Source organism: Oryzias latipes, chromosome 13 (genome assembly GCF_002234675.1).
Source record: "Oryzias latipes chromosome 13, ASM223467v1".
Classification (NCBI taxonomy): Eukaryota; Metazoa; Chordata; class Actinopteri; order Beloniformes; family Adrianichthyidae; genus Oryzias; species Oryzias latipes.
Window position 1 is genome coordinate 19,805,099 of NC_019871.2, and position 22,992 is coordinate 19,828,090.

The following is a 22,992-nucleotide window of genomic DNA, read 5'->3' on the forward strand; positions in this document are numbered from 1 at the left end:
GTGCCTTTGGGAAAGGAGCTCATTAATAATAAATGTTAAAACAATCCAGTAGAAATCTCAAATTTTTATGAATTAGAACGGGAACATCTGCACTTCCTCCAATAAAATGTACAGAGTGTTGAAAAAACAGTTTGTTTTATCACTGTGGCTGATGACCAACAATATCTGATGGACACTTTTCAGCCCAAACACGTGGAACTAGGCCTGCACAATATACCGCAAATTTATCGTTATCGCAATATCCAGCTCTGCAATATGCATATCGCGAAAGACGGCGAATATCGCAATAAATCGCAAACCCAAAATGTGTTAAAACAATCTTCTAGCAGCTTGAAGCATTTAACACATCAAATAAATCCCTTTATGCTTTGACCAATCAGATGGACGCCTTCCCATTGTTGACCAATCAGATGGAGGCCTATTATGTTAACCCTGGTCCTGAAGAGCCTCAACCCTGCCTGTTTTCCAGCTCTCCTTAACCAGCTTGCTGTTGATTGGCTGACTCAAGTGATTTCACATCCTGATTGACTGAACACACCTGATTTTGGTTATCATTATCGAGCAGTCTAGGGAGAATTGGAAAACAGACAGGGTTGAGGCTCTTGAGGACCAGGGTTAGCCACCCTGACGTTTGTCCCCCATGTCGATGAGGGTCATTTGGAGTATAATTTTTAAACTGTTGCAATGAAATGGGAATTATGTTTTTGTTTATTTTTCTATTTGTTTATTTACCGCAAATTTATCGTTATCGCAATATTGATCACTAATATCGCATATCGCAAGTTTTCCTCATATCGTGCAGCCCTACGTGGAACTAAATCTCACAGAGCTTAATAAAGCCCAAATCACAGCCTCTATTAACCGCTTCGCACTGTGTCGCCAAATCAGATTCTACCATTTCATCCAGATCTACCCTTAGCAAAAAGTTATTGTTTTTATTAATTATACTTGAGTAAAAGAATTGCAAATGTGCTATGGACCATGTAGTGTACGTGTTGTGTAGAAAGTAAAGCAAGTGAATACTTCTTCAAACTAAATTGGAACATTTTAAGTTTACGATATATAGATGGTATGTAAAAAGTAAAGTATACTGCCTCACTTTTAGTATAAACTGAGTACTCTTGTAGTACACTTAAAATAAACTACTTTTTGCTAAAGGTCCACTTAATTCAGCATCACCTTCAATGGAAAAAACACTGATTAATATTTTTTTACGTCATTGGAAAAAAATTAAACATGACGGAGTTAAAGGAGAAGGATGACACAAAAATATTCAGTAACAATTATTGTAAATACAATGTAACCCGGCCCAGACTCGGTCCACTAAGCTACAGTAATTTCTAGACTCCTGACCCCTACTCCTTCGCTTCCATCCAGTCTCCTCCAGCTTTTGATGACACTGCTGTAATCATCCCAATGCCCGCTCTGCTCCTTACTGTGACACGTTCATCACAAACATCCGTCACCTCCCTGCTTATCTTTTCAATTCTCCCTCTGCAGACCTGCATGATAAGTGGCCTCCTTTTGGACAGATGTGACACAGAGCTTCCTCTCATGTGCAGAATCTGCCAGATAAGGAGGCCAGATACCATTCATCCTCCAAGGGTTGACCTGTGTGAGTGTTGCCAGCTGGAAAAACAATGTGTAATGAAAAGAGAGGCATAATCTGCACTTTTTTTAAAAACTAAAAATATAATCTTAACTCACAAAAATGTAACTGAAAAAGAATAGCAGATCCAGTGAATCAAAGAAACGTTGGACCAGAGTTCTGTTAAAAAGAAAATGTTTTTGTCTTTGTAATGTATCTCTGTGAAAGTCGTTTGAACTCCTAAAAATGGTTTCAAACTGAAATACAAAGGCCAATAGGTCAAGAAGTTCTTTGGCTCATAGGAGATTCCAGGTTCCTGCCAGACATGAAAAACTCAAGAAGTCTGATCTGGATTTTACCATGAAGGAGCAGCAATCTGCACACACGGACAGTAGACGTCATTCCATTGAAACATCTTATTGACGTCATTCCGGATCTATCCAACCTCAGCCTTGACACTTCTATCCTGACACTCACTAAACCCAACCCTCTTAAAGTTTCAACATCTGCTCTGCCCCCCTCCCCACTTTGAGGCCTTCCATACTCTAAGAGGAATCTGAGGAGACATTTTTTAAACTACGTCATTTGTTCCTCTCAGCTCCGGTTTTACAGTTCCCACAGTTTGTGTGGCACACCATACTCGAGCAGGACTTTTTGTGTTCCCATGGATTTGATTGGTCAGAAGTTTTCTCAGGTTAATGCAGAGGGAAGAGCTTGTGAATGCGTGTCATTTCAATACAACAACAACCTGCAGAAAGCGCCTTTCCGTCTCCATACACTGTTGAATGTCTGTTGAACCAAGACATTGGAATTAGGGCTGTGAATTGTTACTTTGACGGCAATCTGATTCATGAATCAAGATCGTGTTACACTAAAAGGTTTTTTATGTCAACAACCTGGTTAACTTCAGCCGTAACCAAAACATCAACAGCCCTGTTGCTTTGGATCACTTGACAACAAATCCAAAACATCTTCTCAAAGGTAGATAGACGACAAGAAGACACTTTCCAGTTCGGCTTCTCTCCCATTCTAGCAGACATTGTATGACATCAAATTTGATTACAGAATTTTCACAACATTTTTGGTTTCATTTTTATTATAATATACTATTTATAATATATTTTTTATACTATTAACACGTTTGAATTACATTTCAATAACATTAACAATTAGTTGCCAGTAGGCTGCTAGAAGTTAGAAGCTGGGGAAATTATGGTGCACTGGGGTTCTGTCCTCTATTCTCATCTACTTCTCCTATCCTCTAGTCTTGATTCTTGATTTATTCATCATTTAGTTCTCCATGCCTCTGTTTGGTGCAGTGCAATTCATGCATTGTCCCTGTTTTCTATTCCCCTCTGGGAGAGTGGGAGTAATTCCAGATTCCAGTTGGCTCGTCTGTGCTTCTGTACCTGACTGTGGACCTTGCTCCGCACCTTGCCTCTGGCTCGTGTCACGTCCCCGGTTCTATCTGGATGAAGCCCACCTGCTACAGCTACACTATTCAAACATGTAGTTGTAGAGTTAGATAAGCTAATTGTCTTTAACAGTCCTGGCACATCGCCTGTCCGTCCTGGGAGACGATCCCTCCTTCATGTGGGCATCCCTGAGGTTTCTTCTTTTTTTTCCTGGAATCGTGTTTTTTTTCCTTACCGAGAAGGAGTGTCTAAGGGCAAAAATGCCCAGCTTAGTCTGTTTAGTTTAGCAATCAACTATTGTATTTTATAACTGATATTTATGTTTTGTACAATTACTTGTGTGAAGCCCATTGACACCACTGTGTTGTAATATTGGGCTATGTAAATAAAAGTGAATTGAATGTACTTAAGGTGGCAGTAACTGATTTGGTTCGTTTAGTTTATATACTTAAAATTCAACAATATTCTGTCATTTTAGAGCCATCATTACATTATCTGGAGATTATCTTTATTATACTGCACTATATTCATAAAGATTGGGAACCAGCAATCTTGAAGGTCACAAATGCTGATACTACATTATATACCACAGTTACCCCACAGGTGATTGTCCCCCTTTTCTGCTTTTTGATGACTTTAGAAGTATGAAAATATTTAGTTCAAAGGTCTTTATTTGCTCCTGATAAAAGACAGGAGTTCAGAATGGTGGAGAATAAAGACGACTTCAGTGAAGTCAGGTGTCCATCACACCATCTCCATGTTTGATGGATTTATATCCACATTTCAAAAGCAATAAGACCTACTACAGGGCAAGGCTGGACGTCTTTCCTTTAGTAGACTACACATAGTAATGGTGAACACATTAAATCTGTTCAACCGAAATGAGCAACCAGAAAAAAGACAAGCCACAAGCCTGGATCATTTCCAGTTATATCAGTAAAGGTTGTTCTCCTTCTTCCCTTCTCCCAATTATTTAAAAGTCCAACAGCTGCTGGAGAGAACACAGTAGTTTACTTTGTTACCAGCAACTCTTTTCCTGCTTATGATCCCGTGATAATGACATGAAAAACAGGGTGAGTAAAGCTGTGACTCAGAAGAACTGATGCAGATGTGAATGTGAGCAGCGTCTCTGCTCATGTGCCTCAGAAAAGTCTGGGTGGATGAGCAGATGGCCAAACTGCCCCTGACCTCAACAGAGCGTGAGGTCAGGGGCAGTTTCTGAGTGTAAAAGCTCCAATCTGCTCTGTACCTGTGATGATCTGCCCTGGGGGGTGATGAATGCAATGTTTTTTGTTCATAGCATTTAACAAACACAACACAGAGGAGAATAAATGGGAGGGGGACAGGTGAAAACAGGATGCTACTTAAGCGCAAATCCAATGATGGGCCACTTTCCTTTTTCCCTTAAATCTCTAACAACAACCAGAAGTTACTTCCTGTTTCTTGAGCTACAAGTCTATGGCTCTATTTTTCTACTGCTACTGCTGAGAACAGCGGAGGCATTCGATTGCTGACTGCAGACTTCATTCCTAATGAGAGCCGTCTGGGACTAAGCAGGTGGGGAAATAAAGCCTTATGCTGCATTACCAAACGCAATTCTCGTGTCAGAATTCATAAACAAAATGCTCCAGACGCGTGGGAGGACCTACAACCTCATTGCAACATTGAAAAGTCTGTATATCTCATTTACAGTCAATGCATGGAAGACACTGATGATGTTGAGAGATCAAGTATATTTATTTAAAGAGCTCTACAAAGATGTCGGTAATCAATCCAACTGATAGCATCAACATGGGCCAAAGCGGAGTCGCTGATTGGATGACGCACTCCTACTTCTTTGCCAAAGTTCAGATTTTTGAACTCTTGAGCCACCGCGCAAAACAAGCTGCTGCTAGACCACCGTGCCCCACGCTCAGTGTTGTAGGACCTCTGATCGCATCCGTACATTGACTTAACATTGAAAGTGGACGCTCCTGATGCATCAGTATGAACGCAGTACGCAGATGTACTCGCAAGAACAGTAGCACCCGTACGCTTCCAACCAAATGGTCAATTCATTCACCTCTTTTGTTTTGTTTGCGATATTGATGTTTGGGCCACATGCCGCCAGTAGGCTGTGATTGATCCAAGTCAATCTGAGTCTTCGCTTCAATTATAACCAATTGGGCAAATCACGAGTTAGCTTGTTGGAAGACCACACACCTTCCACTTAAAAATGGGCTACACCAAATTTGTCAAAGGTTTTGAAGGTTGGACGTGGGGGCCAGCAGGCTCCACTTACTTTTATTGAGGCATTTGATTGGTGAGTTTATAACTTGAATAACTCAAACTACAGAAAAAATATTATCAAGAACATGTTAAAAAAGGTAGCAGATCAAGAATGGCTATTCTGAGAAATAGAAGGACTGAGTAATAGCTGTTTATTTCTCTATAGAAGTCTATGGGATTTTGGCTTCTTACAATCTGATGGTACTTCCTGTTTGGAACTCCAGGGGGGAGTGGTCAACCAGTCCGGTTTTCATATACAGTCAATGGTTTAAAGTGGTGATTGCAAAGAGTTGTGGGATTGAATGACCCCTTTCTCCTACCAGATAGGATGGTGTATCCTCAGAAGAAGCCTCCATCTTTTTTATTTGCTAAACTGTCTTTTTCAATTGAATATTCAAGCACTTCTGGGTCATTTCAGAGAACATTCTTTCCTTTCAAGTAGTTAGACCCCTCACCTCAGACAGCAGAACTGATGAACATAAATGACCCCATCAAACATTTCCTAACTGAATGCACACAAATGGATGAACCCTAACTACGAGGAACTTGTTTTTTCTCCCAACAAATTCTGGGTTTATTTTAGAGTCCAGCCACCCTCACTGTCCTCCTGCTGTGGTTCATCTTCATCCTGAGGTGCTTCTACTCAAGGATCAACAGTGTATTAAAGAATACATAGCTGGAGCTGATGGGAGATGCTTAAGGAGGGGTTTACTGTACCTCAGCAACACAAAAACAGAAAAACGCTAGCAGCTACCTGTCGCAGCATCTTCAGCATCTCTGTGGCCTTGTCGTGTTTCCCCTGCTTGGCCATGAGCATCATCTCCTGGATCATTCCAATGCGACGCTGATAAGGAGGTGGTGGTGATCCCCCGCGGTTCAGGCGGTCTCCTGACCTCAGCATGAGGGAGGTCAACATGTCTCCGCGCTCCTTGGTGGGTGTCCTCCTCCAGCTGTGCTGAGGACTGGCTCCTCCAGGCTCCTGGCCTTTGGTCTGCTTGGCTCCCATGGTGATGGATCAGCGTGAACTCTGAAGTTTAGGATGTAGGTCCCACCCAGCAGTCATGCAGTGGCAGCTTTGATAGTTGCCTGCAGATACTTTGAACATCAACAGCTGATCACATCCTAAGAGTGTCTGATCAGTTTGGAGAAGGATGGAGCTATTAGAGCCATAGGAGTCCCCCCCTTCTGGTGGGAGATGTTCATCTAAAGTCCAACTTCTCTTCAATCTGGGCAGCTTGAAATTCCGGAAGATGCAGCTCAGGTTGGAAATAAGTCGCAGGGTCCCGCCTGCAGCATGGCCGCGCGCTCGGACGCAGCAAAGTCAGGCTGAAGGATGCGTGAAGTGAGCTTCTTCAGCGGGAACCGCGGCCCGCCGCAGCCTCCTATCCCGAACGCCACTTCGCCGCCAAAACAAACCTTAACTACGACAGTGAGAATCCCCTTGGTTCCCCTCTAACATGAAGCCCCCCCGTCCCGGGCTAGATGCACGCGCGCATTAAGTCGACAGATCTCAGCATGAGGCAGGGCATGGCAATGTTTACCCCCCTCATCACTCCACTCTGCCCCGTCCCTCGCGCCGCATACGCCCTTCTCTAAGATTGAATCCGGATCCGTTCAGCAGCGTGGGAGCATCACTACCTTCTTCCAGCGGAGGAGCAGGATAAGCTCCGGCAGGAGGGCCGACCGTGGCGGGGCTTCGCTAGAACTGAACTGGATCCTGTAGAAATGCCGTAGCGGGGGCGCGCGTGCGCCCGTGATGATGGGAGGAGAAGAGCACGCGCTCCCCGGGCTGGGGTTTTGTTCGCTTCACCTGAAATGTCACCAACATCCAGAGGAAAATATTCTGTTTTAGCAAACGACCACCGTTAACTTTAATGCCATTAATTCTGACAGTAAAATTTATCCTACCTTCAATCAAACACAACCTTCCAGCAACATCGGCCTACAATAACATTAAAAAATATATCTGCCACAAAAAGTGAAATTCACCAGATTACATTCAAGGAACTAGTAGAAGGTTTATTTCACGATGGAAAAAAACATATATCTCTTAAATAAGTCTGTTTTTCACTTTAAATCATATCAACATGAATATAAATAGGCTGTTTGAAACGTCCTTACAAAAGAAATGTGTCTTTAGTACATGTACACATTACAAATACCACATTTTTTACTGGTTTCTGCAGTAAGTTAGTTGTATTGAGTTGTCAAAAACTGCACCGCCACCTGCTGGAGGGCGTGTGGAATGCAACCATCACTGAGACATTTAATTTTTTGTATTTCAACCATTAACCCATAGAAACCAATTAGTTTCAAAACTTGTCTTTCAAAATAATGTTTTTGTGTTTTTACAGAAAAATTTATCTTCGGTGTTTATTAAGATAAATATTTTATCTGAGTAACTTATTTAGGAACTACAAACGCAAGCAAATTACAAGGCATTCGGCGATTGGAAACTGATTAAAAGCCACAACATTTCCGCGTCTAGGATGAACAGTTAATGTTTGTTTGTATTGGTTCAGAAAATGAATTTTAACACAAGAATCATTCAGTTGCTTCTGCTGCACGTAAAGCTGCAGAAACAGGCAGGGACCGTCAACAAATTACACCAACACCAACTACATCCCACTCATTTCCATAAATGCAGACTCAATAAAACTGCAAAATTAATAGAAAAAGATTGTTTTCTATTAAGGTAAACCACAGCACTTTGATGACATCTTGTTTTTCGAAATAATTTCCCTTTTTTTTAAAAAAAATTTGCTTTACAGATTTTCTTGTTTCTTTAAGATTTGTTCTACGTTTGAGTTTTCTTTTAATTTCCCAAAATGTTTCCGATTTTTTTCGGTGACAGTACACGATAAGATACAATTTTTTGTTTTTCATGGTAATTTTGTTTTCACAAACCTTTAATTTACGACCAAAAATTAGTTAAGAAGTCAAACTGGGGAGTGAGGGGATTAAGGAAAAGTCAAAAAGTTCTGGACACATCCTGGCGTTTGGTCAGTTCTTATTTACTGATCAGCTTGTTTTTTTGCGCTTGTATTTTACAACAAAAGAAGCCTGAAAAAAATGTGTTTTGAAGAAAATTTGACAGATATCCCTTCTTGAAAAACACCTTTTCTTTTTAACTGAAAGCAATAGGTTTCCATTACAACCTACACATTTTCCTAAAAGTCGATCTGATCCACAAATACAATGAGATTAAGCTTGAGATTTCGTTTACTTTTGGGAAAAAGCTTCCTTAATATTTGACAACAGGGTCTGATAATCCAGAATGTGAATAAAATACTTTTCCACATAAAAGTTAAATACCAAAACAGCCCACTTTCTAAAGCTGACATGTAAAAACAAACAACCAAACAAATTGTTAAAAGGCATATTTATTTGCTCTACTTTTAATTACATCCTTATTTACAGTTTTCCAACAATCTTCAATTCTCCAGCTGAATTTAGAACTGTTGTATTTTGCTGGAGAAACGTTAGACTTCTTGAACGGTCACACAGTAAGCCACAGACATCCAACAAGTCCAGAACGAGCCAGGATGAGGTCTGGATCCTGTGGGAGCAGGAAGGATGTTGGCTAAAGCTTCGTCGCACCCTCATGAATGAATTTACTGTATTATTGTGCTACTTTAGTCACATTTTTTAAGCATATAAAGCTCAACAGCTCCCTGCTGTTGCAGAGGAAACACCATCATGTCGTACCCGTCTGCATCGGGTTTCCATTTCACAACAAGCCTGTGTGACGTTTCCTCTGCTTCATTGCTGGATCACATGATTTTTAATGGCTCTGCTGGGCCATGGAGGGCTGATGAACATCATGGCAGCAGAAAAGAGGTCCAGAAAGGTGGAGAAATTCACAAACCAAACAGAAAACGATAGTTTGGTAAAATGGAGAGATTATCCACAAATGAAGACAAAAACAGTTTGTCTGTTTGCACAAACCCCAGGTTAGCAGACCTGTTCAAAACAACCAGATCAATATTTTAGGCACTGCATGTCCAGACAAGCCCCATCAGCTTGGTGAGTTTTATTTTCCTCTCAGCTTTGGCGTGAACATCTCTTCAAACCTAATCCAGGCTTGAAAAGGAAAACTATCCTTTGGGGGAATTTGAACAAAACTAGATGAATTTGACCATCGCTGATTCTCTGGTGGTTTTCCAGATGTTCTTGTTTGACCTGACTGATACTGAATGCTCTGCATGAACACAGAGGAGGGGCGAGTCCAGATAGGAGGACGACCCAGCGCAGACACGGTGCCTGGGTCCTCAAAGGGGAGAAGCAGCTGTTAGAAAGTGTAGCCAGCAGGGGGCGCTTTGTCGTCTTTGTTGCTCTCAAGGGAGAAAGGAGGAATGCGGACGTCAAAGTGGGACCCGTCCGTTCTTTCAATGCGAAAGGTCCCCCTAAAGAAAGAAAACCAAAATGAGGAATTGACTGAAAACCATGACAACTTACAGTCTGGTTCTGCAGACTCACCACATGTGACCGCTGGGGGCTTGAAGGGACACATGGCTGCTATACTGGAAAGCTGGCTGCTCTTTAGACAACACTGGCTCCTTTGAGAACAAACAAACATTTACCACAAAAATTCAGACTTGGCTGATTATATCAGAAAGTATGAAGGTGGGACATACGTCATTGGTGTTCATTTATTATTAGTAGTAGTGTGGCGATACGGTTCGTATCACGATACACGTCACAGTACGACACATATCCCAAAAATGCAACAAAGACGATAGTGTTCCCCCGTATTAGTGCAGAATACGCTAATGCGGAGAACCACCCCCAACCCCAGCGGCCGAAGAACGTCCGTCACCAAACCGTACTATCAAAACATTTGATGCTTTTTAAAACATTTCTTAAATAACATTGGAATACTGCTCAACATTAGAGGTTTTTTTTGTTCAGAGCAATAGACTGTACTGTAGCGTACAGTCTGTGCTCGTCGTTCGTCTTTTATCAGTTAAGAGAGAGAGGTCCCACAGCCAGATTTGGGTGTGGGGCATGGCGCGTCAGTCCGGAAGGGAAACTAATTCTGACAGGGGAAACGTATCTTGGCACAACACGGGTTTCATCCATCATTCATCCATCTAGATCAGTTTATTTCAACCTTTTTTGAGCCACGGCACACTTTAACCTAGACAAGAATCCCACGCTCACTTCTCTGAGCTTCATTGTTTAGTTCACTTTTTCCACGGTCTGATACCGGATTCTGTGGAAAGCTACAGCGCTAAAGACGAGCTTTAGATGTTAGTTTTGTTGGAACTGAGAGACTTTATGAGCAGAATCAGAACAAGGAAGTAAAGACTTTAACCACTTCTGATTGGTCAGACTGATGACATGTGATTAAGCCTCCAAGAATGATTGGCGGAGACAGTTAAAGGGGCGGGACTTTTCCTAAAACAGTTATAGCTGCAGCTAAATCGCGGTACCGTCATTCTTATCAAAATGTCTTTAATAGAATCAAATAAACGCAAAGAAAAAAAAGTATTTTGTGATCTTTCATATTTGTAACTACTCTGTGTTTTATCAGGGCCCGTTTGGATGAACAATAAGCTGAAATCCTGGAGATGGGAAATGTTTTTAGATCAGTTAATGAGGGCCATTTCCCACGGCACACCTGACCATCTCCCACGGCACACTGGTTGAAAAACACTGCTGTAGAGGATAATTATTCTTTGTGGCCATGTTCCTCAGAGTTTCAGGATATTTTACGTCTGAGTCAGCTGATGCCATTTCTCCATGCAGGGGCACAAACTTCAGCCGGTAGTGATTCAGGAACTGGTAGAAGCAGCTCTTGGAGGCCGACAGGCTGGCGTGCTCTTCATCTCCGCTCCCCTCAGAAATTCGCGTAGCAACTCCTAATTGGACGCCAAAGTCTCATGCAAGCGTCTTGAGTTGTCTGAGTTTTTGTGATAAACCGGAGGAGTCACGTGACAGAAAAAAAAAAAAAAAATCAGCGAATGCGTGAAACAGCGAATATTGAAATGCGAATAAGCGGGGGAACACTGTATTTCATGATTTTTTTCAAGAGTATGCCTTTAAATAAACTTTGTCTGAATATTAATACCCCTTTAAGATGATCAAAACTAAACAAACTAAATTTATTTATTTATCAGAACATTAAGCTCTGTATCTCACAAGTCGCTTTTACCAAAGCAAATTCCATGAGCTTTTATTTTGGTAAACCATTAAATATATTTTCATCACTCAATGTTGTCTGAATTCTAAAAATATTTCAGTATAAAAAAAGAACCAAAATGGGCTTCAACCAAAAAGGTTTTATAAATATGGATAAAAAAAGGGCTATTTATTTCAAACACTGTTCATGAATTTAGCAAATGGCAGCTGGATTAAATGATTTACAATACCAGTATTGCCAAATGAAATAATCAACGTTTTTCTACATAGCCTAGTAATGTGTGTTTGTGTGTGTGAGTGTGCGCTGACCCTGCCGACCACGCCTCGTCCCCGAACCGTCTCCAGGGTTCCTGACAGGCTGAAGATCCTCCAGTGTCTCTCTCTCAACTGGACCACCTCATTTCCCAGGTTCTCCAGACGGATGCAGTAGCGCCACTGCAGTGACATCACACACATGCTTACACGCACGCACACACACACACAAACAAACACAGGGTTTTCAGCTGTGTTAACCTCCTGCTGTCACAGTCTGGTACTTACCCAGTACACGTGAGAGTTCTGAGCCTCCTGAAAACATCAAAAATGTTTGCATTAGTCAAGTTTACTTTCTGCAGAAACTTCTGCCTGTTAGAAGAGACTCGAGGAGCCAACAAGAACCAACAGCACCGCCGCTGATGAGGCTTGTGGTGCTGACAAGAGGAGTTTGTAACAAAGCTGTCCTGTACCCTCATTCCCATGTAGAAGGGGATGACTGTGACTCGGATGTTCTCTGTGGTCTCCCTGTGGACGTCCGACAGCTCCAGCCACGGGTGGTTCTTCTCCTGCCACGCCTTCAGGGTGTCTCTGGCAGTAAACGGAGGAGCTATGATGACCAGGAAAACACAAAACTGTCAAGCTTTTTACGATTCGCTGCGTTTCAAGCTGCTATATAGACACAGGAAACATCTCAAGTTTATGGTAACTGTGTTTGGTCTAAATGTTGGTTTTATAAAGTATAGGATCACTGTGAAAAAATCAGATATACAGTAAAAGCGACGGTTTGCTTAGGAGAAGGTTTTTTTCTTAAAGTCATAATCAGGATTTATACAGATTTACATGGATATTTGCAAATGACGGAGCAGCACTCACATTTAGTGGGGTTATACATGAGAAAGCGTTCAAAGAGCTCATGCTGGATGGGGATCTGCTCCGTGGAGTAATATGGTAGGATGTCTTCATGACTCACATAGTCCAGACCTGGAGGAGGATAAGCAGCGTGAGAACAACAGCAGAAGACAGAAGGTCCAACATCCATGACGCTGAATATCAGAGCACGGATGAAGATGACTTTTGCTGGAACAGACTCTGAATGTTGTTCTTTTTTTCTGATGAAACATCTCCACCGTCAGACCGCAGGAAGGAAACTACAGACTAGGGCGTCTCCGTACCTGGGATGGCGTAGAGCGCTCTGCTGTCGTCATGGTTGGCCAGAAATGTCACCGCCTCGGTCTGAGACCTCTGAGACTGACAACACACAACACTGAGTTACAGCCTGACAGCATGTGTGTGTGTGTGTGTGTTACTAAATACACAATTATTGCCATTTTGACACAAGTTTGAATAACAAATTACATTTATTGCTCATTTATTAGAATAATAAATAAATATATAATTCAGGTTGAATTAGAGATTAAATACTTTTGTTTGTCTAAGACTGATTTTAATGTTTGACTATACATTTCTCTCTTTTCCCCCTAAAACAATCAGTAATCTGTGTGTAAAACAACAGTCAGAACCACAGACGACCACAGATGCCATCCTCCACAAAAACCACCTCCACAGCATCTTTTATGTCTTCATGACAATGTAGACCAATCAAAGTCCATGGTAATGGCAACACTACGCAGTGGTCCTTCCCTTTGCATTGAGTCATTTGTCTGATGTGTCTCTGATGTTTTTCCTAATTCTTTTCATGATTTTAGAGGTTTAAGTACTATTCCTTAAGCTATGTTCACACCAAATGCGATTTGTGTGCCGGCGGTGTGCAGTTTCAACGTTGAGTCAATGTACAGACGCGATCAGCGGTCGATCACCGTGTTTTGAGCCTCAGGCTGCAGGGCGATTCACTAGCGGCATCGCGTTTTGGGCGAAAATCCTGTCGACACGATGTTTCCAGAGTTCAAAGATCTGAACTTTGGCTAAGAATCTGCGTCAACCAATCAGGAACTCAGCTTTGGCCCAGGACATGAGCAGAAAGTACAGTCCAAAAACCAACATGGATAGTTGCTGTTTGTTCTCCAAACTTGATATTTGTCTTACCTGAAAGAAACGAAAAAAATAAAGGTTCCTCTAATTTACTCTCTTTTTCCCCCTTCCTCTGACTAACGCGGAACAGATAGTGTAAAACTGGGTCACAGAGGCAGAAGTAACGCTGAAATCGCCGTCATTAGGACACAGCGGCTGCAGTAGATGCTGAACCTCGCCGTAATGGGAGAATCTCTGAACGACCTCATGAACCCAGACACGGAGACGTGATCATCAATGCTTTTGTAGAGCTCCTCAAAATAAATAAACCTGATCTCTCTACGTCATCTTCAATAACGTAGCAATGAGGCGAAGAAAACTTTTGACAGAAACTCCTCCCTCAGGTGACGGGAGCAGCAGATTTATGAACACGTCTGGACAAGCAGCAAATTTGACGCGTGCCCAAACAGCGAATGGAGGACGCAAATGTTCTGCACTGCGTTTGGTGTGAGTAGAGAAGACAATCATCTCAAACATCGTGCTCAACAGCACGATGTTTGAGGATTAAAACACCTGAAATCCAACTGATGGACAAGAATCCGAAACATTTAGACAAAAAAACTAAAGATAAAGATGGGACTTTAAGAGATTTCAGAAGGTGAAAGTCCTCCCTTACGATGTGAGGGCAGTCTCTGGTGTCAATCAGAACTTGGTAGTAAGTGTGAGTCTTCCCCTTCACCTCCTTGGAGCCGTGGGTTCCTGGAGGCTCAGGTTTGCTGTAGACAAAGAAAAGGGGGGAAAAAAAGATGATAATTGTCCAAAACAGAAGGAGAAAAGATTTTTTAATGGAAAAAATGGCTACCTGTCCGAGATGGGAGGGGTGACGTCTCTGTCGTAAAGACGAGCGTGCCAAGGAAACAACACGATCCCTCTGTAGCCAAACACGCTGTGGAGGAACAGCTGTGGGAACAGACGGGTCACACCAATATTACAAGCGCCAACGCCACAGCAACAGACAAAAGCATCCCTCCTGGGGAGGTCTTACCTGTCCAGTTTCATATTTTCCATGCTGCTTCACGGCTTCAAACACCCCGACCGTCTCCAAAATCTTCCCTTCAGGCCTGTTCCTGACAAAAACAGTCTCCATGACACAACCGTCTGAACAGGTCATCAGGATCAGACCAGCTGGTCACTAATGAAGGAAGTCTACTCGTAAAAATGTTAAGAAGCACCGACACCGTCCGATCACCTGACGTCTGCTTAAGGCGCCATAATGCTGACAAACACATTTACATGCCACCACTGCCCAAGGCTGGCTATTGTGTTCTCCAGCTTTTACCTGGGCAGGTATATAGTGTGAAAAAACGCTGACAGAACGCTGGGGATGGTGAGTCTTTCGTTTTGTAAAAGAGAAACGTCAACTCTTAGCTGTTACAGCTACAGGCTCCTAACAAACCATTTCTGCTGAAGACAGAAAGTTTTGGAGTAGAGTTGCAATCAACTCCAAAATGAGACTTTATTAAGGAGCTTTGGAATGCAAGAGTGGAACTAAATACAGAAACAGATATGAAAAAGAACTCTGATTTAGCGGTGATGATACACTACTTATAGTTCATTGTGAGTAAAGAACTGATCTCATTCTGCAATCTAAAAGCTGTAAAGCTGTATCATCAATGCATAGATGCATAAACATTTTGGTTGGTTAAAACTTCCCACAGAGACTAAATAGCTGACATTAAGAAAGATCTGGCCCATGATATGAGCAGAGTCAATTACCTATACGAAAGCCCATTGAGTCGACTGTTGTTGTGAATTTGGGCCATACAAATAAGATTGAATTGAATCTGTAAGAGCGCTCCTTCCTGCAGCGAGGTGTTAGGCGTTCCATCACATCAGGGTTTCAGCTAAACTCTAGCCTCTACACTGGGCTGTGAAATGTCACTGTAGCCAAAGACAAACATACGTCCAAATTTAGCCAGAAGGTTCCAGACTAGAACCTCACAGTTCAGTGATTTCAAAAAAAATCTCCAGCAGTACTGTTCGTCCTCAAATTCTGAGCTCAACCTGAAGCCACTGAACCGGTTTTGGTTGGCCTAAAGCCTCGATATCAGATAAGCCCCTGAATATGAAACGCACATGCAGGAAACCGTGTATAAGACATGACAAAAAGCAATGTAATGCTCAACAATCTGCAGAAAATTAAATTCAATGTTGCCCCCATGCATCTGTTAGGCTTGTGTTTGATTTCTGCTCCATTAGCTAAACTGATCTATACATTTGCTGCTGGCTCATGTACTTTCTTTGAAATACAGATGGTTAAAAGTAATTATCAGGTTAAAAGACCCCCTCCGATCATGTTTTGATCCATTTCCTTTTATGTTTTTAAGTTTTTCCAGTGGTATTTTTGTTGGCATTATTTGATTATGCCTTTTTTAGCCAAAACCACAAAACCAAAAAAAAAAAAAAACTGTCATTTTCTAGGACAGTCCATTAGAAATAAATGGTGTTTAGTGAGGTTTCCCTCATTTCCCATGATCCCTTTGTTAACAGACTCTCCTGCCAGCTTACAGCCCCTCATTACGCCAACCTAACATTACTGGTGCTAACAAAAATGACGGGAAATATTTGGGCTATTCATCCGTACAAGTTTTGAGCCAGATACTATCTCTGGAGAAGAAAAAGACCACATTATGGATCCATTTGTCTGCCAGTGGATGCATCAGAATGGAGTGGAGCAGAAAGCTGGGGGCCTATCGACTGAAGATCGTCTCCAAAAACTACAAGCTTTTTGGAACTGCTTATTTTTTCGTCTGCACCCAATTCAAAATGATTTGAATTTTTATACAAGTATTCCATCGTGAAAAATGAAACGAGAACATGATAAAAAACCCCAATTTTCATTGCAGTGGGTCTGTAATGAACCTCATCCTGAAATGTTTTTAGGAAAGCAAAGCAGTTCCTGAGGCGAAATGTTTACTTTATAAAGTTGACTTCATTTCCTATGACAGAAATAAAACTGCAGAATTTCCCTCTCCATGATCTACAGTGAAATAGGTCAAAGGTCAACCTTCCCAGTAACTGGATATGATTTTCCATTTTTATCACAGTCAATGGACATAATCTGAGAGAACAAACAAAAGAAAAATGTTAAAGGATTAAGAAAACAAAAACAAAACAGGTGTAGTATTCATGTGTTAGCAGTGTGAGTCTAAACGCAGAACAAACCAAAACTGCGTGGAACTTGTTCGGTCCGTGGGCACGTCATTGGTTGAACTCTCAATTATACCCTCGTGATATACCACGGTCAAACGAATAAAACCTCGGAACCATGAGCAGAAAAGTTCTCCTTCTCGTGGCTGCAGATCCATGTTATCTAACATGCTAGGATTTGACTCAACAGGTCAAAAGGGTTGCTGCTAAAGCTAGTTACCATCCCGCGAGCCTTCAAGTTCTGCTGCACGAGACACCAATAAAGGAAGAACCGAGGAAAGCAGCACTTTCGTTTCAGTGTCGTGTCTAATGCAGCTATTTTAGCTGGATCATAGCTGGGCTTGTGATGCTAGCTCTAGCGGCTCACCTAGCTTAAATCTTCGGCGTGTTACTAGCCGTGACGGAGGAGGACACGGACGGCGGCTCTTACCGTGACGACATGAACCGTCTCTGCTGACCGCTGGCGAACGAACCACAGACGTGACATGTTTGCTGCGGTTTGTAAACGTCAAACCTACTAGAAGCTTCCGCGAAACTCAGTATTCTGTGCGTGTGCTTTCTGCTGTAAGTACTGACGCTGCTTAGCACAGCTCTGCGTAACGCACAGGCCGCCATCTTTCCATCAGTCACGCATTATGCTCTTCCACACAAGTATAGACAATGCTGCGTTCAGGATATGCTCGGAAAGTAGGAAGATAGCTAAAACAAAACATCAGTGCAGATTCAAATACTCCTTTAGCACATTAATACGGTAGTTAAAGGGAAACAAATCATTTTGACATTTCATAACACCAAAAGGGACATTCATATTAACGTGATTAAAACAGAGCAAAATTTAACTAAAAAGAAGCAGGATTTTCCACGAGGTCTTGAAGGCACCACCTGGTCACGTGTAATGTCACGTTGACATTTCAATCGAATATTAGACAATTTGTTATATTAAAATGATCAGTTATTCGTTACGTTTTTAGAACAATCTTTGGGGTGTCCTTAAAAATAAGAAAGGTGGCTTCAAATTTAACGTCTCAAAAACAGATCGAACTTCCGCTAGATCTGGTCACATGACCCGACGTGTCATTCTGTCACAAGATAAACAATATGGCGCTGTCCTTTTTTCAATATTCCAAACATCATCAGTAATATCTACATTTTAATGGTGACATGGCTAACCTGTGATCAAATTGACCTGTATCTTGATAGCGGGCTCGCCAACAGCCAGTCTGGTGGATCATCTTCATCATGGCGTCTTCCTTTGTCGTCGGAGATCATTTCAGAAACAAGGTGACGCAGTTACTGGAAAGAGGGGACACATCTCTGCCACAAGCTCTGAGAGAAAACCTAGAGGAGCTTCTGAAAAGATCACAGCCAACCACGCTGACCTTCAGCACCGCCAGAAAATTGAAGAAACACCTGGAGGAAAATGGTAACAAGCCAGAAGATCATGGTGATGTTTCAATTCTGCAGATGAGCTGTGTTGTTGGGGATCACGAGGGAGAGGACCCCCCTCCATAATCCAGAGTAAAATATTCTTCATGTGATTAAATCAAATTACAGAGTCCTTGATTTGAATGTTTGGATTGAAAAATGTTAACAATTCAGTTTTCAAAATAGAACCAAGATTATTCAAATATAAAGTAAAACACTGTAGGAGAACACAGGTGCTGATTTGGACCAAACAGGAGTGTCTGTACACAGACCGTACACTGATCCTGAAGGCCCCGTAAAAACTCTGTAAAGGTCATGTGAAGGTCATGTGAAGACCTTGTTTAGATCCCATGAAGGGGTCAGGTGTGAGCCAGCGTTTAAAACGAGTCCACTCATATTATGGCAGATATAATGGACCACCTTTGGCCACAAACAGGCTTTGCTTGGATGACGTTGGAGGGGCAGACACTTTGATTTTGAGTGACAGGAATATTTAGATAAGAAATAAACATAGAGACCGAGTCAAATGTGGGTCAAGGATTCATTATTACCAGGATATCCCATAATAACCCCCTTTTAAAGGATTATTTACTGTTATAAATAGTCAACTTAATCACAAATTAACAGTTAATAACACATGAAATTATCAGTAGAAGTAGAGATTTAAAGAATAATCACAATGATGACCCCATTATGCTTCAATCTGTTTTCTCAAAAAGCAGTTTCTCTGACAGTAAACTATGTTTTATGTTTTTAGTTTTCTTCCTGACCATATTTTTACTAATTTTTAGAAAAAGCTTGTTTTTTATGTTAAAAACTGTTTTAAGACTTTTAAAGCAAGTAACAAAAAAAAACAAATTCACTGAAGTCTTGACAATTCCGCACAATCCAATCAGAGGACGATTTATTATCAACGTTTCCATCTAAAATCAAGTTAGGCTAATTAATAAAAGCTGTTTTCATGTTGATGGTGATTTAAACTGAGTAAAAGTGGAACTTTCTTTGATAAAATGAAGAATTCCTGCATAAAAAACAAACCAAACAATTTTCTGCCTGATTGAAACACAATAAACTTATTTTAAAGGAAAATTCATCATAAATCTCATCATTTCATTATCAAGTGAATTGGAATAATTGATTTCATCTATTCCTATCATCCATTTTTAAAGTGAAAAGTCATCTTTTGGAGAGGCAATTAACTTCAAGTTGCCCCCATGCCTGCTTCAGGATGTGAATATGATGTGAATGTGACTAAATCTCTTTGTTTTCTAAAACCATAACCCATTTGAAGGAGAAAAGTGCAGAAAGATGTGTGTTTGTATGAGTAATAAGTAGTTATTGAGATTAAAATCCCAAAGAAACAGTTTACCATCCACTTCTATTGTATAGCTACATGATAATATAGTAAAGTCACAAAGAAAGTTTTTTTTTTTTTTTTTACCACATGGCAGGAATAAGTCATTTGACTTCTTTGTTCTTTTACAGGAAATCCTTTCTATCTGCACGAGTTCCTGGAGGACAGCTCCCTTTACCTGCCCGAGGTCGTCAGGCCTCCCCGGGTCAGTTCAGTCTTTTATTTTTAGCCCCAGCATCTTTATCTTTTACCTAAACAATCAGTTCAATAAAAGCCTGAAATCCATCATCTGCTCATGATCAGGACTTCTCTCTGCTTCCAGAATCCTGAGCTGGTCGCTCGCCTGGAGAGGATCAAAGCAAAGCTAGCAAATAAAGAATACGACAGGATGACGCACAACGTGAACGCTCAGGTGCATTTGGGATTTTCACATGAAAACACTTCTTTTTTTAGTGTAAAAGCAGCTGAGGGTAACAAAATGTGTTTTTCTTCGTTAGGAAATTAGCAGAAATGGAGCATTTGCAGATTTTGGAAGAGAAGGTTTGAGTGCAACAAAGCTGCAAAATATTTTTTTGTTTTCTTGGCTTCTATTGAGTTGATTTGTGTCTTTTGTTTGTGTGTCTGTTCTCCTTATCACAGTGCGATCAGTCAAAGCAGTGATGGTGACTGTTTTCAACTTCCTGGTGACTGTAGTTGCTGCCTTCGCCTGTTCCTACATGGGGAGTCAGTATTTGTTCACAGAAACAGCAGCGGTAGGACGACCTCCATCATTTTTTTCCACATACCCTTCAGAGCAGAAAATGTTGTCCTGTAAGAACGGTTTTAAATCCACCAAAAACTTCAAATCCCAGAGCCCCACCCCTTCACATTTGGTATAATTGAAAAGCCCCAAATGTCCTCTGTAGATACCAAGGGCAGATCATTCAGTAGTGTGCAGTGGTTGGAAGATTTTCAGGTTAGAAATGTCCTCTACAGAGGACACATTTGTATTGCTGGTAGTCAGGAGGATGTCTGTATTTAGAATATCAAACATGCAATAACATCATAGTAATGCAGTGTTTGCTGCTGAGGTTTATTGCCAACAGTTTAACACCTCTAGAAGTTTTCCCCCTCGACTAAATGTGTTTCCACTGCCCCCGCCGGCCACCAGAAGGCCCCGACCCCAAACCTCTAAACCACCGCAGATAGACAAGGAGCAGCAACTCTTGGCATTTTTTGATGATTATATAACCCATCAATGTCTGGAAAGCACATTGCAGCAGGATTTTTAAAAAAGCAATGTCAATATTTTCTAGGTCATTTTGGTGACCATCTTGGTTTCCAAATATGGCAATTTTTGATCATCTTTATTCCTAGTTTTCTTAAAGTCCCATTAGAAGCCAGTGAATGTTGTTTTTCAGTAATTTTTGCAACCAATGCTTGTTATACCTCTGGGTAATGTCTGTCAATGACAGCAAACCCAAATATTAAATAAGCTAAAATCATGTGAAGCTCTTATATACCTGATAATTATATGTACATGTTTAGTACATAAAACTGGTCTTTCCAATGTTTCTGTGTTGAGGTGACCTGATCCGTTTTCTCTCCCGTCTGTGTTGCAGCGCGTCATTTCAGCTGTGATTGCTGCTTCTGTCGTCGGGCTCGCGGAGCTTTATGTTCTGGTGCGGACCATGGAAGGAGAACTCGGGGAACCATAACTTTCCAGAAAACATTTCTATTGTTTTTGTTATCCCTGTCTGATGAACTGATGGACTCATTTTACCTTAATAAGAACAAAGTTTATTTACATAATCAGTGGATGCATTTGTTTCTTTTTCTTTTTATTTAACTGTCAGATATTCTCTTAAGGTTAATAAACAAATACACTGTTTCAATAAAGAGTTTGTTCCTTAAGCTCCTGTTCCTGTTTGTTCCTGATGTTCCTACTATCATTTCTGATCCTGCTTTTCTGTTTTCATATTTGTTCCTGATGTTTCTGCTCTTGTGTTTTTTCCTGATATTCCAGATCTCATGCTTGTTCCTAAAATGTTCCTGTTCTATTGTTTGTTTCTGAGATTTCTGCTCTTGTCCTCTTTCCTGTTGTTTCTGCTCCTTTTTGTTCTGAAAATATTCCTGCTCTTGTGTTTGCTCCTGAAGTTCCTCCTCTTGCTTTTTTCCCGATGTTCCTGATGTTCCCATCGTGGTGTTTCCTGATGTTCTTGCTGTTCTACATTCCTTACAGGCAGGTCTTAAGTATTTCTCGTCATATGCTGTGGCGTTTAATCTCTTCCTCTAATCTTCTGCTGAGTTTAGATTATGATTACAGGATCTCCACACACACTGCATTTAAACTTGAGGTATTGTTTTACATTCCCTGTAGTAACACCTTTAAATCCTAGGTGGCAGTAGAGGTTCTCTTCTGCTGCCGCTTCATGTACCAAAAGTACACTTTAACATTGGGAGTTGGGTCATCTAGACCCACTAGACAGTGCTCTGAATCTTTTCTCTTCAATGATTTGTGATCTTCACTGGTGTCCATGGATCACATGAAATCTTTCCACCTATATCCACATTTGTCATTGTAGGAATAACACGTCAATGTAAGGGTGGGGTCATCTAAGATAGCACAAGGGTTAAAGTGACTCTTTGGATGGGAACAGTTAGCAGAAAAACAGAAACAACGATCCGATGAACGAGTGTAAAACAAAAATGCATGTTAAGGTGGACTGATCATGGTTGGTGCGTTTAGCTATCTGCTAAGAATTGTCTGGGGAGGACTGAAAATGGATCACTGCAGTCCTCTGGATTCAGTTCTTCAGGGCAGCTGGACTCTGACGGTCCACCTAGAGAACATTGTCTCCAGTTCTAACAGCTGATGATCGGCTCCCTCAGATTTAACATTTTTACATTCCCTTAAAGAGAATTCAGTTGTTCTTATCAATACTTTCATGGAGGGAGTTGTCATGGTGTGATCTTCTGCTCCAGATGTGAATCCTGTTTCTGCTGGACAGACATGAGGATGTTTGGTCCTGTTTACTGTATGCAGTAAATTATGGAGATAACAAAAGATGAATGTCTGTGGAAAGAGATTTTCTTGCTTAGAGTAATAACTCAATGTGTCTTCTTTTCAAACCAATCATGTAGAACACAGATTCCTCTGATCCCTGCTTCTGATGGAGCTGATGTTTCCATTCACCGCGCTGTCCCGCCCGTGTCCGCTCCTGCTATATTAGGGGAGGATTAAAAGATGGAGCCACATCTGGAGTACACAAAAAAATAAAGTATTTCCCAAAGATCTGAGATTTGACACCCGGATTAGAGCTTTATTGAAAGATTATTTGGTATTAAAGATGATTATGATATGCAGAGATTCCTATCCAGCACAG

The 22,992-nt window shown here is 41.3% G+C and overlaps 3 protein-coding genes across 4 annotated transcripts in view; 1 reads left to right on the top strand and 2 right to left on the bottom strand.

The window, feature by feature from the left end:
* Nucleotides 1-7,035, bottom strand: part of lrrc75a (leucine rich repeat containing 75A) — a 47,552-nt gene extending 40,517 nt beyond the window's left edge. The window contains exon 1 of the mRNA XM_004075781.4: nucleotides 6,026-7,035. Coding sequence (XP_004075829.1) covers nucleotides 6,026-6,277 — 252 coding nt within the window. The 5' untranslated portion in view covers nucleotides 6,278-7,035. The remainder of the gene's footprint in view (nucleotides 1-6,025) is intronic.
* Nucleotides 7,036-8,636: 1,601 nt separating this feature from the next.
* On the bottom strand, nucleotides 8,637-17,493 carry poldip2 (DNA polymerase delta interacting protein 2). Of its 2 annotated transcripts, none has more exons than XM_004075730.4 (11): nucleotides 17,279-17,493; nucleotides 14,684-14,765; nucleotides 14,501-14,598; nucleotides 14,315-14,414; nucleotides 12,843-12,918; nucleotides 12,544-12,651; nucleotides 12,141-12,277; nucleotides 11,956-11,982; nucleotides 11,725-11,850; nucleotides 9,751-9,830; nucleotides 8,637-9,677 (listed from the first exon to the last, which is right to left on the bottom strand). In XM_004075730.4, exons 1-11 carry the CDS (start codon nucleotides 17,461-17,463, stop codon nucleotides 9,563-9,565), a joined length of 1,134 nt encoding a protein of 377 aa, XP_004075778.1. In that variant the 5' UTR covers nucleotides 17,464-17,493; the 3' UTR covers nucleotides 8,637-9,562. The 2 variants fall into 2 exon arrangements, with proteins under 2 accessions (XP_004075778.1, XP_011481050.1); XM_011482748.3 differs by having other exon boundaries at nucleotides 14,684-14,759; nucleotides 17,279-17,492.
* A 422-nt stretch (nucleotides 17,494-17,915) lies between these two features.
* tmem199 (transmembrane protein 199) lies at nucleotides 17,916-21,520 on the top strand. The gene is made up of 6 exons (XM_004075731.4): nucleotides 17,916-18,271; nucleotides 19,759-19,832; nucleotides 19,950-20,039; nucleotides 20,125-20,167; nucleotides 20,267-20,379; nucleotides 21,229-21,520. The coding sequence occupies exons 1-6, from the start codon at nucleotides 18,088-18,090 to the stop codon at nucleotides 21,322-21,324; spliced, it is 600 nt and encodes a 199-aa protein (XP_004075779.1). The 5' UTR covers nucleotides 17,916-18,087; the 3' UTR covers nucleotides 21,325-21,520.
* Nucleotides 21,521-22,992: the final 1,472 nt, after the last annotated feature.